The following is a 14,851-nucleotide window of genomic DNA, read 5'->3' on the forward strand; positions in this document are numbered from 1 at the left end:
CTCTAATAGTAGTTATGGTTGCATGAAACATCCACTAGATAGAGCCATTCTAAAGGAAATACAGTAAAGTCTCGTTATATCGATATTCAAGGGAGTCCGAAAAAATATCGATATAACCGGGACTATCGATATATCCAACCCTGTTTGCATGTAATTTTCTCCGTGCGTGCATATAAATAGTATCGATATAACCGGGACTATCAATATATCCAATATCGATATAACGAGACTTTACTGTACAATACAATACACTAGAACAAGACTGTGTTTTTGTGTTGTCATTTTAATTGTTACTTCGCGTTTTGTTCTTTTGACTTCAAGACGGCGCCGCGAGAGTGGCTGCCTTTCCAGCAGCTCATGTATTTCTTTTTTCTACTTTCATTCCTTTCATCACTTTGCTGCTGTGAAATGTAAATTTCTCCACTGTGAGATTAATAAAGGCAAATACAATACAATACAATACAATACAATACAATACAATACAGTTTTATCTATATAAAGTAGGGGTGCCAAATCCATATTAGTCGCGGGCCAATTTGGAACGACGTCTTCCCTCAAAGGTTACGTGTGCGCAACAAATGGGTTACTTGTTTTGAAATCAGTCCAGCCAGTTATAACATTTTCTTCAATTACTGTTATTCATTATATTATAAAGTGGGAAATAACATTAATTTAAAATATTGAATTTTAGTCGCGGGCCAATATGCAGAAAAGTCTTCCCTCGGAGGTTACTTGTGCACAACAAAAAATAGATGTGTTGTATTGAAATCAGTCAAGTCAGTTATCATATTTTGTTCAATTATTGTTATTATTGATATTATAAACTGGATAAAAAATCATTACAATTATTTAACATTTATTAGAAATAATGAATTTTTGTCACAGGCCAATTTGGAGCGGCAGCTTCCCTCAATGGTTACTTGTGCACAAAAAATGAAAAGATAACTTGTTTTGAAATCAGTCAGGTCAGTTATCATATTTTGTTCAATTATTGTTATTAGCTAAAACATAAACTGGCTAATAAAAAAAATATCAATGTTATTTATTACTCGTTTATTTGACTTTTCAATCCAGATTTTAGAGTGTTGATGCACAAGACCTCATTTTCAGGGCCGGATAAAGTGACCTGGCGGGCAAGATCTGGCCCCTGGGCCTTGAGTTTGACACCGATAAAAATTGCTATCCAGAGCATTTAAAAGCCTCCATCCCCCAAAAAATGTTTAACATTAATATTTGGATCTATATAAAAGATGCACTGCCGGATTAAGAAAATGTAATGTTTTTACAGGTATTTATTATTATACAGTAAAGTCTCGTTATATCGATATCGGATATATCGATAGTCCCGGTTATATCGATACTATTTCTATGCACGCACGGAGAAAATTACATGCAAACAGGGTCGGATATATCGATAGTCCCGGTTATATCGATATTTTTCGGACTCCCTAGAATATCGATATAACGAGACTTTACTGTATTTTATTTTAGGCGTTATATATGCGGAAAATAGGGTATCTTTCAGCATGCCACAATATCTACATTAAAATCACTTTTATTGATTGTTATTGAATATTTATTTTGGGATTGTTAATTTAGGAATTTGGCTACTACCATGACATATAACACATAATTAGTTCAGTGTTTGAGTTAAAAATGTTCTGTATGCCATATGTGACTTTCTTTTTTAGAACTGCCATTGATGAGTTAGTTACCTGCAGTTCCTTGAACTTCTTCTGAGACTGCACCGCTATACTCTGCTCATCTTCAATTTTGGATCCCAGTTGGTTTAATTCAAAATCTTTCCTGAAAACATCAAAAATAAACACCAAACATACAATACATGAGCTGCCTTTCCAGCAGCTCATGTATTTTGTTTTTCTACTTTCATTCCTTTCATCACTTTGCTGCTGTGAAATGTAAATTTCTCCACTGTGAGACTAATAAAGGCATATCCAATCCAATCCAAATCAATGCAATTACCGAGATATTTAAAGGACAACCGACATCTCCGGACAAGTTGTGTCCATAATTTGTAAAATGGCTTCAAATGACTTCTACTGCGCGTATTTTACAAAGATTCCACCGCATATAGCTATATTTTACATTTCAAGACTTGCACTGAATATTTAGGAAGTCTTGTTTTCGAGTTGATGACAATGCCTGACGTGACGTCACGTCTGGAACGCCCCTGACCGAGAAAGCGACACACAATGCATTTTGGGTACTTTGCTTGGTCTAAAAACTTCGTGTTGATGGCGAAATTAGAAGGAAAACACATAAATAACGCGATGGTGAATCTTTGTGTGTTGCACCAAGCCTACTATTTGATACTAGTTGACACAAATTCCCAGCAGACACATCAGCCCATTTCCAACGGAGCTTGTGCGCCATCTCGTGCATTTTCAGGGACGCTACATTGGAGTCCAGACGCCTCAAAATGAAACGGAAGGACTTCTTTAATCGATTGCAAACATGTATGCTTTCCACTTCAGAACTACTTGAATCATAATCATAACTGGATAAGTAACAAGAAAGCATCTTCTCTGAATCTCAAGCCATTGTTTTGATTCTAGAGCTAGGCAAGACGTCCTGGTGTGATGTCACGAACAAGGGAAACAACCTTCTGAAACTCGGCAACTCCGAGGTTATTTTGAAGTAGTTTTGGGACACTTTAACTCATTTTTATTGGTGTTTTGCATTTGACTAAAAATATCAGCCTGTGTGTTTTGGGTATTTTAGATGCTATCAAACGTTTTTCTGAAGTCAATTAGGAAACAAAAAAAATGGTGTCGGTTGTCCTTTAAGTACTTTGATGTCAAGGCTTACTTTTTCAGAAGCTCCTCTACCATTTGTTTGTCGTTTTCCAAATCCATGATGGCTTCCTGGGCCAGTTTAAGATCTCCTTCAATTTTTCTCTTGCCCCTTTCGACCTCCATGCGGTTCTTTTTCTCTTGTTCTAGAGACCCCTCAAGCTAGCCCATTGACAGAAATTGAATGAATATTTCAGGTGATGTAATATGACTCGATTTCGAAGAAAAATACAGTAAAGTCTCGTTATATCGATATTCAAGGGAGTCCGAAAAAATATTGATATAACCGGGACTATCGATACATCCGACCCTGTTTGCATGTAATTTTCTCCGCGCGTACATAGAAATTGTATCGATATAACCGGGACTATCGATATATCCGATATCGATATAACGAGACTTTACTGTAATTCAAAACCAACGTCGTCAACTTGTTGCTCCAACTTCATTTTAGCTTTGCTCAGAGTGTTGACTTTGTCTTCCTCCGCTTGCAAGTCTTCCAACGTCTGCTGGTGGGCCTGCTGCAAAGCCGCTTTCTCCTTTGATAACTTGGCGATGGTGTCGTCCAGGGAAGACATTTCCTCTGTCAAATTTTTAACCTGAAGATAAAAAAAAACAAACACTTTGAACACATTTTTGGGCTCCATATTGTGATTTACTAGTCAATTCCAAACCTTGTTTTCCGTTGCATGTTTTTCCTTTTCAACTTTGGCTAAAGTGAGCTCTAAGTCATCAATATCTCTTTTCAGCTCTGAGCATTCATCCTCCAGTTTTCTTTTCTTAGCGGTGAGTTCAGCATTTACGTCTTCCTCATCTTCTAATCGTTCGCTCAGTTCTTTGGTTTTGCCTTCCAGAAGAATTTTGTTCTTGATGAGTCCATCACATCTTTCTTCTGCATCTGCCAAGCTTTCACCTTCCTAGATTGCAAACGACAATACAACATATACAGTTGCGGCATGTGTACAGTAATGTGGTAGCTCCTCGGGTACCATGTAGTCCAATGTTGGTCGGTGAGAGAATGTGCGACTGCTGGAGGTCTAGTTTCTGGTTTGCATCAGGAGAAAACCCACACAGACTCGGTGAGAACATGTAAACTACACACCGGTAGACCAGAGCTGGAATTTGCTAAGTACAGTAAAGTCTCGTTATGTCGATATTCAAGGGAGTCCAAAAAATATCGATATAACCGGGACTATCGATATATCCGACCCTGTTTGCATGTAATTTTCTCCGCGCGTGCATAGAAATAGTATCGATATAACCGGGACTATCGATATATCCGATATCGATATAACGAGACTTTACTGTATTCTCTTTGTCTTTTCTGTAATACCGTACAATAGCTACAGTAAAGTCTCGTTATATCGATATTCTCGGGAGTCGGAAAAAATATCGATATAACCGGACTATCGATATATCCGATCCTGCGGCATGTACATTTTCTCCTTGCGTTCATAGAAATAGTATCGTAATAAGCAGTACTATTGATATAACCGATATCGATATAACGAGACTTTACTGTATATGGTTAGCTATTAGCTATCTAATGGCTTGCTCGCAAGCTTTCTATCTACAGTAAAGTCTCGTTATATCGATATCGGATATATTGATAGTCCCGGTTATATCGATACTATTTCTATGCACGCACGGAGAAAATTACATGCAAACAGGGTCGGATATATCGATAGTCCCGGTTATATCGATATTTTTTCGGACTCCCTTGAATATCGATATAACGAGACTTTACTGTATTTGTCTTACTATTCTATTTGAGTTACTTCCGGGTTGAGCGAACGCATGTGGCTGCCGCTGCTCACCAACAGAAAAACTTATCCTGTGACTGTAAAGTGACCTTGAGAGTTTTGAAAGGCGCTTATAAATGAAATGTATTATTGTTATTATTATATACAACAAAAAAAGCTTATTCTTACTCTCTATCAAGTACCTGCCTGTTCATTCGTGCATCCATCCGTGCATCTATCCCAATGTATTACATTTCTCTTGTTTTACTTACTTACTACAGCCAATCAGTGTCCTCCGTCTACAGAGGTTTGATCCCAATTTATCAGAATCAGAATCAGAATCAGAATCAGAATCATCTTTATTGCCAAGTATGTAGAACACACAAGGAATTTGTTTCCGGTAGAACACGCTGCACTAGTATCGTTGTCAAAAAAACTGCTAAGTGGCACTATACAGTTCCATTTTATTATATTTAACATTAACTTTCATTCCTTTCATAACTTTACTGCTGTGAAATGTAAATTTCTCCACTGCGAGACTAATAAAGGCAAATCCATCCAAACCAAATCCATCCAAATTTCCACAGTTTTCACTCATCAAAATATTTTTTTAACAATAGAATTTTCCCACATTGACTCATCATTAACCTGATTAACGTATTTTCCAGTGTATAAGGCGCACCGGAGTATAAGACGCACCTTTTGTGTATTTTCAAACAATGAATGAAAAAAATCTAAATACATATAAGACAAATATAGAAACGTTTTCCAAATATAAGGCACACCACATAATAAGGCGCTACAGTAGTGGCTGGCATGACTTCTACAGGGGGGGGATGGAGTCGGTGGCTGCTGACAGTAGTTGCGAGACCTGTTGAAGCTCAATATTACTTCACATATAAGGCACACTTGCGTATAAGGCGCAGGGTCATTTTTTTGAAGAAAATCAAGGCTTTCGGGTGCGCCTTATACACGGGAAAATACAGTACGTATCCCCGAATTCAGTATTTAAAAGCTTCAAAAACAATCTCACAAATATTCACTTTTTAGTAATAATTTAAAACGAGTGCAGGTGCTCATAAAATGTCAAATGTGAGAATTTTAATCAAATATTACTCCATGCCACCTGCTTTTTGGGTTACAAAATGATTTTCTGAAGCATAATTGTGTCATTTTCTTTTTGACCAAGACTCTGTCTGCCCTCAACCATTCTTGATTTAATTTTCCTTTGAACACAAGTTTGTTTCACTCATTTACTCCCATTCACAAAATTATTCAGAAAATATGACGTAGAGCACCATTCCCAAATTTGTTTGGGTGCCGATAAAGCGCTAGCCATGGCCTCTGGCAATGTTTTTCCCCTCCAAAAGGGCGCAGCATTTCCTTTTTTTTTTCAATATTAGCGCTTCGTTCCACTTTCAGCTGTTATTAAACCAATACGTATGTATTGCATAGTATTTTGGACAGCCACCCTCATTTCAAGCTCATATAACTCCAGACCCATATAATTTAGGAATTAACTCTTTTTTTCTGATGAGTATAAGGTTTCTTACGCTGAATTGAATGTTTGTGTAGTCCTAAAACGCTATATTCTCTGGGTCCTGGAATTTGAGTGACAATGACAAAAACCCTGGCACCTGAGTGGACACATTTTTGCACGTCTGGCAGTGAATGAGTTAAGGTTGAAATCAATTTTCGATTCCTGTATTTTCCGCATTTAAAAGCCTTCATTTTTTTCAAAAGATGACAATGTGCTTTATAATCCAGTACGTACGCCTTATGCAGTATGTGAACAAAGTTTTAAAATATGTCATTCATTGAAGGCGCGCCTTATAATCTGGTGCACCTTATAGTCCAGAACAGGTTTGAACTGTTGACTTCCAAAAAAAAAGTTGCAGCACCTTTGACTCTTTCATGCACCCTACAACCTGACGACATGATAAGCTGTCCACTGTAGTAACCAATGTGCCTCAAAGGGTTAAAATGGCCTGGCTATGATATATATTTATTGATGCACCAGATGTCCTCACTGAAACGAGCCACTATTTACATTGTTTGTACATATTTTCTACTCACAGTTTGGATCTGCAGACACAAGTCATTCTTCTCTTGAACCAGAGAAACCATTTTAGCTTCCAGCTCCTTCCTCTTCGCCTCGGATTTTGCTAAATCCTCTTTGCACTTTGCAAATTCTTCCTTCATCATGGCCATTTCCTTCTCCGTTTCAGCACTTCTCAACAGCGGCTTGATCTTGAAGTAAAGCTTCATCCATGGCCAGTGTTTGACGTTCATGAAGGAGCGAATGTTGTACTGGATGGTGTAAACAGATTCTCTACAAGTGTATGGATATCATACGGTTAGTCAACAGAGTCGTCATGATTTGGATTGCTCAAATATTCCATACCTCCTCTCTGTCATTTGCTGGATTTCCTTTCTTCTGAGGAAGCCACGACACAAGGCTTGAGTGATAGTGATAAGGGAGGCCAGTCGCTCATCTCTCATCTCTTCTAGGAGACCCAAAAGTCCTGCTTTGAAAAACACCTACAGGAAGCCCCCCCGAAAAAAAAAAAAATATCATCTTAACTTCAATAATGGAGCATTATGGAGGTGGTTCCACTAAAACTACCTTTGTATGCCCAAATCTATACTGCGTATGATCCACATCTATAGATCCTAAAAGCTTCTCTGCAGCTTTCTTGTTGTCAATGAATTGACCTTCAGGGATAACGCTGGCGTTCAGTACTTTGTACCTATCAGCAAATAAAATAATAAAAAATATATAGTAGATTAACCCTTTCATGCACCAATAATGATATCATGAAAAGCTGGAGTGACTGCTGTCAATGATAAGGTTAAATATTACTCATGTATTTACTATTTACTATTGTATTTCAAAAATACACTTTGCTTATACTGTAAGTTTATTGCTTACCTTTGCTTGAAATCCCCATACAAAATCCGACTGGGGAAGCCTTTCCTGCAGATCCTAATTCCCTCCAGTACACCGTTACATCGGAGCTGGTGTATCACCAGATGGTGTTCCATGATTCCTAATTGACAGCCGCTGTCATAATCAATGTGCCTCCAATGACATTTAAATTATGGGAACATTGTTTTTGTGGGTTTACACAACTCATTCCCTTTCCCTCTCTGTTATTTTTTTGGGGTTTACATAAATAAATAAATATATGAGCGAATACATGAATAAATACATGAATAAATACATGAATAAATACGAGAATAAATGAACGAATAAATGAACGAATGAATAAACGGATGCATGGACACATGAATACATGAATAAATTAGTAAATAAATGAGTACATACATGAGTAAATACATGAATAAATAAATAAATAAATACACAGTTAAATACACACATAAATACACAAATAAATACATAAAATAAACACATATACTAAGAAACACACAGACAAATGAATAAATAAACAAATAAACAAATACATGCATAAACGCATAAATAGACAGATCAGATGAATAAATGAATGATTGAATGAATTAATTAAACAAATAAAACAGACAAGGAAACGGCCAGACAAATAAATACAGTAAAGTCTCGTTATATCGATATTCAAGGGAGTCCGAAAAAAATATCGATATAACCGGGACTATCGATATATCCGACCCTGTTTGCATGTAATTTTCTCCGTGCGTGCATAGAAATAGTATCGATATAACCGGGACTATCGATATATCCGATATCGATATAACGAGACTTTACTGTAAATAGATATATAAATAAATCAGTCAATGAATGCATCACTAAATAAATGAACAGGTGAATAAACAGCCAGACAAATATATATATATATATATATATATATATATATATATATATACAGTAAAGTCTCGTTATATCGATATCGGATATATCGATAGTCCCGGTTCTATCGATACTATTTCTATGCACGCAAGGAGAAAATTACATGCGCGCAGGGTCGGATATATCGATAGTCCCGGTTATATCGATATTTTTCAGACTCCTGAGAATATCGATATAACGAGACTTTACTATATATATACACAAATATTCATGTATTCATGTGTTCATGCATCCGTTTATTCATTTATTACTTTATTCATTGGTTCATTTATTGTTGACATTTGCTTTTGTGGGCCACATCAAATGATGTGGCGGGCCAGATCTGGCCCAGGGTCCTTGAGTTTGACACCAGCATTTGAAAGAGTCTCCTCTGTTTCCATCTAATATGTCAAGTTCTCAGAAAGTAGCCTGCTGATTACCAATTTTGTGTCATTATCATTGTTTTACCTGTTGTTCATGGTAATGATCAACTAAATGTTTATGATTATAAGGTGCTTTGACACTGTCGGGATGAAACAACACATTTTGACTAACTTGTCAGAAATACCTGGAGTTTTCGTTTCATTTGGAATGAGACACCTCACAAAATGCGGATGAGTACTCCTGAGATTTGTCATGAGCTTCCCAAGGTTCTCCTGTTGGAGAGAATAAAAGTCGTCATTCCATTTTTCTAAACTTCCCAAAAGTTAATTGTCATATTTCCAAATGGTATTACCCTAAAAAGTGCTGAAACTGTTTGGAAGGATGATCCCTTCTTTTTGGCAGCCTTCTTTGCACTTCCTCCAGCAGAGTTGTCTGATGACAAACGTCTCATCAGACAATCATTCAAGACAGTGATATAATTTCTAATTTAAAGGACAACCGATGCCTCCGGACAAGTTGTGTCCATAATTTGTAAAATCACTTCAAATGACTTCTACTGAGCGTATTTTACAAAGATTCCAAGGCATATAGCTATATTTTATGTTTTAAGACTCACGCTGAATATTCAGGAAGTTTTTGAGTTGGTGACGATGCCTACCGTGACGTCACGTCTGGAACGCGAAGCGACACACAATGCATTTTGGGGACTTTGTTTGGTCTGAAAACGTTAATCCGTGTTGATGGCGAAATTAGAAGGAAAACAAATAAATAATGCGCTAAATAATGCTTAAATAATGCATAAATAATGCTAAATAAGACTACTGGTTGGTACTAGTTACAAATCAGCCCATTTCCAATGGAGCTTGGGCGTCATCTTGTGCATGTTCTGGGACGCTATATTGCAGTCCTGACAGCTTGAATTGATCTGGAAGGACTTCTTTAATCGATTGCAAACATGTATGCTTTCCTCTTCAGAACTATTTGAATCATATTCATAACTAGATGAGTAACAAGAAAGCATCTTCTCCGAATCTGAAGCCATTGTTTTGATTCTAGAGCAAGGCAAGACTTCCTGGCGTAACGTCACGAACAATGAGACCTTCTGAAAATCGCCATTTTGAAGTAGCTTTGGGACACTTTAACTCATTTTTATTGTTGTTTTGCATTTGACTAAAAATATCAGCCTGCGTGTTTTAGGTATTTTAGATGCTATAAAACATTTTTCTAATTTCAGTTAGGAAATTAAAAAATGGTGTCGGTTGTCCTTTAATATCTTACCATCTGATGAGGAGTAACTACTATAAAGAAACGCCAAGAGCTTTAGGCCCGCTTTCTGGAAAAGCTGGACCACCGTTTCATTGAGCGGGTCTTTGTTTTTGTCTAACCATCCCGTGATGCTGTAGTCAACAGTCCCGGCATAGTGCACCAAAGCGAAGTGCGCTTCGGCTTTGCCTTTGACAGGTTTAGGCTTTTGGAAGTTATTTGACTTCCCGAGATGTTGGTCGTACAATTTGTTTTTGAAGGTGGTGTCTGATGCCTTAGGGAACATGCATTCCTCTTCGAGAATAGAAAAGATTCCCATTGGCTGTCATGGGCAGACAAAAATGTATTAGTGAACATTTCTCCGCAAAGATGAGATTTTATGGAAAGCACCTTTTCAATGAGTTCTATGCAAGCAGCCAGATCCATCCCAAAATCAATGAACTCCCATTCGATGCCCTCTTTCTTATACTCTTCTTGCTCCAGCACAAACATGTGATGGTTGAAAAACTGTTGCAGTTTCTCATTTGTGAAATTAATACACAGTTGCTCCAGACTGTTGTACTGAAAAACACAACTTTGCATTTTACACTTTTAATAAAGGACTCTCTCGTGATTCCAATTTAAAAAAAAAACAATGGAAACATACGTCAAAGATCTCAAAGCCGGCAATATCCAAGACCCCAATGAAGAATTGGCGCGGCTGCTTGGTGTCCAACATTTGATTGATGCGGAGGACCATCCATAGAAACATCTTCTCATACACCGACTTAGCCAAGGCACCAATGGAATTGTAAACCTGCATAATGAAAGTACTGTATTTTCCACGCTATAGTGTGTTTCGGAGTATAAGGCACACCTTCAATGTATGGCCTATTTTAAAACTGGTTTCATATACAGGTAACATCCGACTTACGACCAGCCCGACTTACGACCACGACCTCCAGACCCCATTTTCAACATTTTAAGAGTGGGAGTTTGCCCTCTGAGTCTCTATTCAGCATTTTGAATGGGTTTCGACTTATGACCATTTTGATTTACGACCGTTTGGTCGGAACTGAACTCGTTGTAAGTTGGATGTTACCTGTATAGGCCGCATGGAATTTTAAGGTTCATAGATTCGAAGAGAAGGTGTTATACAGTAAAGTCTCGTTATATCGATATTCAATGGAGTCCCAAAAAATATCGATATAACCGGGACTATCGATATATCCGACCCTGTTTGCATGTAATTTTCTCCGTGCGTGCATAGCAATAGTATCGATATAACCGGGACTATCGATATATCCGATATCGATATAACGAGACTTTACTGTATATATATTCCTTATGGACAGAGGTGGCGGTACCAGACCTCTGCTCTGATAGGTCCCTGCTCTAAGGTTGGGAGTCAGTGGACCACTCCCTGAAGCCAATCTGATTACCTCTAATGTTCTATCTCTCGCTCTGATTACCTCATTAGCCCTGGCACTGGTATCACCTCATTAGCATGACTAAGCCTATGTGGTAATGACCTAAGAAGACTGTTATAAGGACGGTCTAAATTCAACCTGAAGCCATCATGCCGATTTAGTGAAGGGTTTTGCTGTTTTACAAAAAATTACTTCTTATACCCCTCTTTCAATTTTATTCTATTTTCTTTATCTAATATTTTAACATCTCTGTCGTCAAATGAGTGGTTGCTCGCTTTTAGGTCCAGATGTACTGCTGTTTGTTTACTTTCCCCAATGTATTGCTCTTTACAAGCAATGTATCGAATAAACCTCGAATAGATACAATAGAATAACCTTTTCACCGATGGACAACTCCTGTACGACAGAGAGCCTACACAGACAAATAGTTTTTGCGGTTATATTATGCAACCACTAGATGGAACTATGCTAAAGGGAAAATAATACAATACAGTATTTTATATAGCGCCTTTACAACATCTGCATTGATCCATATATAAGGCGCTTCGGATGATAAGGCACACTATCGCACTTGTATTATCATAAACATACTTTTATTATGTATATCATAACCATGCCACTCTCTGCGCTTTTTCAAATCAATTGGACGTTGGTAATGACATTCAAATATTTGCAATACCTGTTGCACAGTCTGTCCTTTGGTCACATACTCGTTCCCCACCTTCACTCTGGGATAACACAGTGCTTTCAATAGATCCGCCGAGTTCAAACCCATCAGATAAGCCGCTTTGTCAGCCACTGATGAAGATGAAACAGGAAAAAAAATCAATAAGATCCAACCAGAATGTTATCATTTTTCATTTTTACAAAATAGCACTGACTTCAGATCATCCAAAATACCTTCTGTCCCATCAGGCTCCGCCTGTTCCTCTCTTTGCTTCTGCTTAAACTTCATATTCCCATAATGCATCGCAGCACCTGTGAGCTTATAAATGCCCATTCGCTCCTCTCCACTGAAGCCAAGGGTGTCAATGGCACTCTGTAAGAATAACATGACAGGTATAATTCATCATAATGAGGCTACTGTGTTGTTGTTTGAAATGTTGTCTTACATCTGTAGCCAATAGCTCGTCACTGTCATCAATGCTGGCGACGCTGATCTCCCCTTGGCTGACAAACGGGTAGTCATACGGGTTGGTGGTAATAAGCAAAGCCTCTGAAAGGATCATTTTGGAGACGGGATGTAAACATAACGTTAATTGTAGCATTAATTTAATTTCTATTGAAATGTTACCTATTAGCTCAGGCTTCTTGTTCGACATGATCTGGTAGAATATATGATAGCTTCTTTCTGCAGACAGCTGGAACGTCACTCTGGATTTTTCCAACAAATCTATTGAGCATGAGTTGATCATCAGCAAAACGGCATTGCAAATAAAATGCTGACGACTCCCATTTTTATTGAACTTACATGTTTCAATGTCTGCTGAAGCCAATTTCCCTGTTGTACCAAAGTGAATTCTGATGAATTTACCCTGAAAAAAATGTAGAAAATGGTTTTCATTGGACATTCACTGGCTATATCAAATCAGTGTTGTACCGACAAATCTAGACTATTGACTACTACACATGTATAACTACAGTATCACACATTTTACAAATACCATATTTTCCATTTTATAAGGTCTTTATGAGTATAAGGTGTACCTCAATGAATGGTCTTGTTGAAAACTGTTTTCATACAGTATTTCAGGCGCACCACATGAGAAGGTGCATCGGACAGAGCTACAATAGTGGCTGATATTGTGTTAGCTATCCACTAAGTGAAGCTATGCTAAAGGGAATACAATACATTTCAAGGCAGCTTGATTGATATGAAGCTTTCACAAACACCATAGCTCTAACAAAACACAGACGTTCCCCAATTTACGAACGAGATACGTTCCGAACGGTCGTTCGTAAGGTGAATTTGTTCATAAGTTGCTTCAGTGCTATATTTTGTACGGAATGTATGTTTAAGGCTTATATAAGTATATTTAAGGTTTATATGAGGATTGTATAAATAACCTGTATTGGGATGTACTTAAAAATAAACATTTAATAAAATATATGCTCTATAAAGAATGTTTTCATCCCGTGACTGTATAGTGTCCTTGAGAGTTTTAAAAGGCGCTTAGAAATAAAATGTACAGACACTCCCTTACTTCTGAACATTCGAGTTACAAACAACGGAACATAGGAACATTTTTGTAGTAACATATGTAGAATTCTCTCCAGTTGTACATGTACATATATTTATAGATCATATATTTTATTAAATGTTTATTTTTCAGTTCAAACCAATACAGGTTACATATACAAGCCTTAAACATACTTATATAAACCTTAAACATACTTATATAAGCCTTAAACATGCATTCCATACAAAATATCGCACTGAAGCAACTTATGAACAAATTCACCTTACGAACGACCGTTCAGAACGTATCTCGTTCGTAAGTTGGGGAGCGTCTGTATTAATATTATTATTTTTATAAAGATATGTACATGTATAAATGGATAGAATACTACACATATGTTAGAGAGAGACCAAAAATATTTGTTGTTCGTAACTCGAATGTTCGTAATTAGGGGAGCATTTGGACTTTACAAAACATTCAAGATACGACCCCCAAGAAATCGGAATACTGCATTGATCCATATATAAGACGCATTGGATTATAAATTGCACTATGGGCATTTGAGAAAATGGAATGCTTTTTGATGCGACTAACATACGGAAAATAAGTACAGTAATGTCTCGTTATATCGATATCGGATATATCGATAGTCCCGGTTATATCGATACTATTTCTATGCACGCACGGAGAAAATTACATGCAAACAGTGTCGGATATATCGATAGTCCCGGTTATATCGATATTTTTTCGGACTCCCTTGAATATCGATATAACGAGACTTTACTGTATAACCGATATTGTTTGGCCCCTGTGGAGTGTTCTACCTAGTTTCAGATAGTCATCTTGTTAAAAGTGGACTGAATTATGAATCTATCACATTGGGTTTCATGATAGAGATACAGTGCTGTTGCTTTACTCACAAAACGTGAGGAATTATCATTTCTGACAGTCTTGGCATTTCCAAAAGCCTCAAGCAGAGGATTAGCGGAAATGATCTGATCCTCCAGATTTCCCTAAAACAATAACAATAATTCAGCGTAAAATGCAAATAATGGTTCATTTGCTTTCATGAGAAGGGCATTTTATAGTCACCTGTAACTTGCCAGTGGAACCAGAGTCTTTCTTTTTGTCACTGGACCCTGCAATTGTTGCAAAGTACTGAATGACACGTTTGGTGTTGACCGTCTTCCCTGCACCGGATTCTCCACTACAGGAGAGAAATAAACAGGAGTCATTT

General features: G+C 37.4%; 1 protein-coding gene across 5 annotated transcripts in view; it reads right to left on the minus strand.

Annotated features, from left to right (window-relative positions):
* Positions 1-14,851, minus strand: part of LOC148887093 (myosin-2-like) — a 31,398-nt gene that overhangs the window by 14,423 nt on the left and 2,124 nt on the right. Inside the window, exons 5-24 of one of the 5 annotated variants that reach the window (XM_089014813.1) lie at positions 14,707-14,821; positions 14,535-14,627; positions 12,906-12,969; positions 12,729-12,827; positions 12,547-12,650; positions 12,335-12,473; positions 12,114-12,232; positions 10,672-10,821; positions 10,416-10,586; positions 10,041-10,347; positions 9,115-9,194; positions 8,947-9,034; positions 7,488-7,605; positions 7,182-7,305; positions 6,960-7,096; positions 6,632-6,887; positions 3,488-3,730; positions 3,236-3,412; positions 2,830-2,975; positions 1,716-1,806 (exon numbers count right to left, since the gene is read on the minus strand). In XM_089014813.1, the coding sequence (XP_088870939.1) occupies positions 1,716-1,806; positions 2,830-2,975; positions 3,236-3,412; positions 3,488-3,730; positions 6,632-6,887; positions 6,960-7,096; positions 7,182-7,305; positions 7,488-7,605; positions 8,947-9,034; positions 9,115-9,194; positions 10,041-10,347; positions 10,416-10,586; positions 10,672-10,821; positions 12,114-12,232; positions 12,335-12,473; positions 12,547-12,650; positions 12,729-12,827; positions 12,906-12,969; positions 14,535-14,627; positions 14,707-14,821 (2,821 nt within the window). Of the gene's footprint in view, positions 1-1,715; positions 1,807-2,829; positions 2,976-3,235; positions 3,413-3,487; positions 3,731-6,631; positions 6,888-6,959; positions 7,097-7,181; positions 7,306-7,487; positions 7,606-8,946; positions 9,035-9,114; positions 9,195-10,040; positions 10,348-10,415; positions 10,587-10,671; positions 10,822-12,113; positions 12,233-12,334; positions 12,474-12,546; positions 12,970-14,534; positions 14,628-14,706; positions 14,822-14,851 lie in introns of all 5 variants that reach the window. The other 4 variants (XM_089014811.1, XM_089014812.1, XM_089014810.1 and 1 more) reach the window with 4 other exon arrangements.

This window comes from Hippocampus bargibanti, linkage group LG15 (genome assembly GCF_051943395.1).
Source record: "Hippocampus bargibanti isolate YZ-2025 linkage group LG15, ASM5194339v1, whole genome shotgun sequence".
Taxonomy (NCBI): domain Eukaryota; kingdom Metazoa; phylum Chordata; class Actinopteri; order Syngnathiformes; family Syngnathidae; genus Hippocampus; species Hippocampus bargibanti.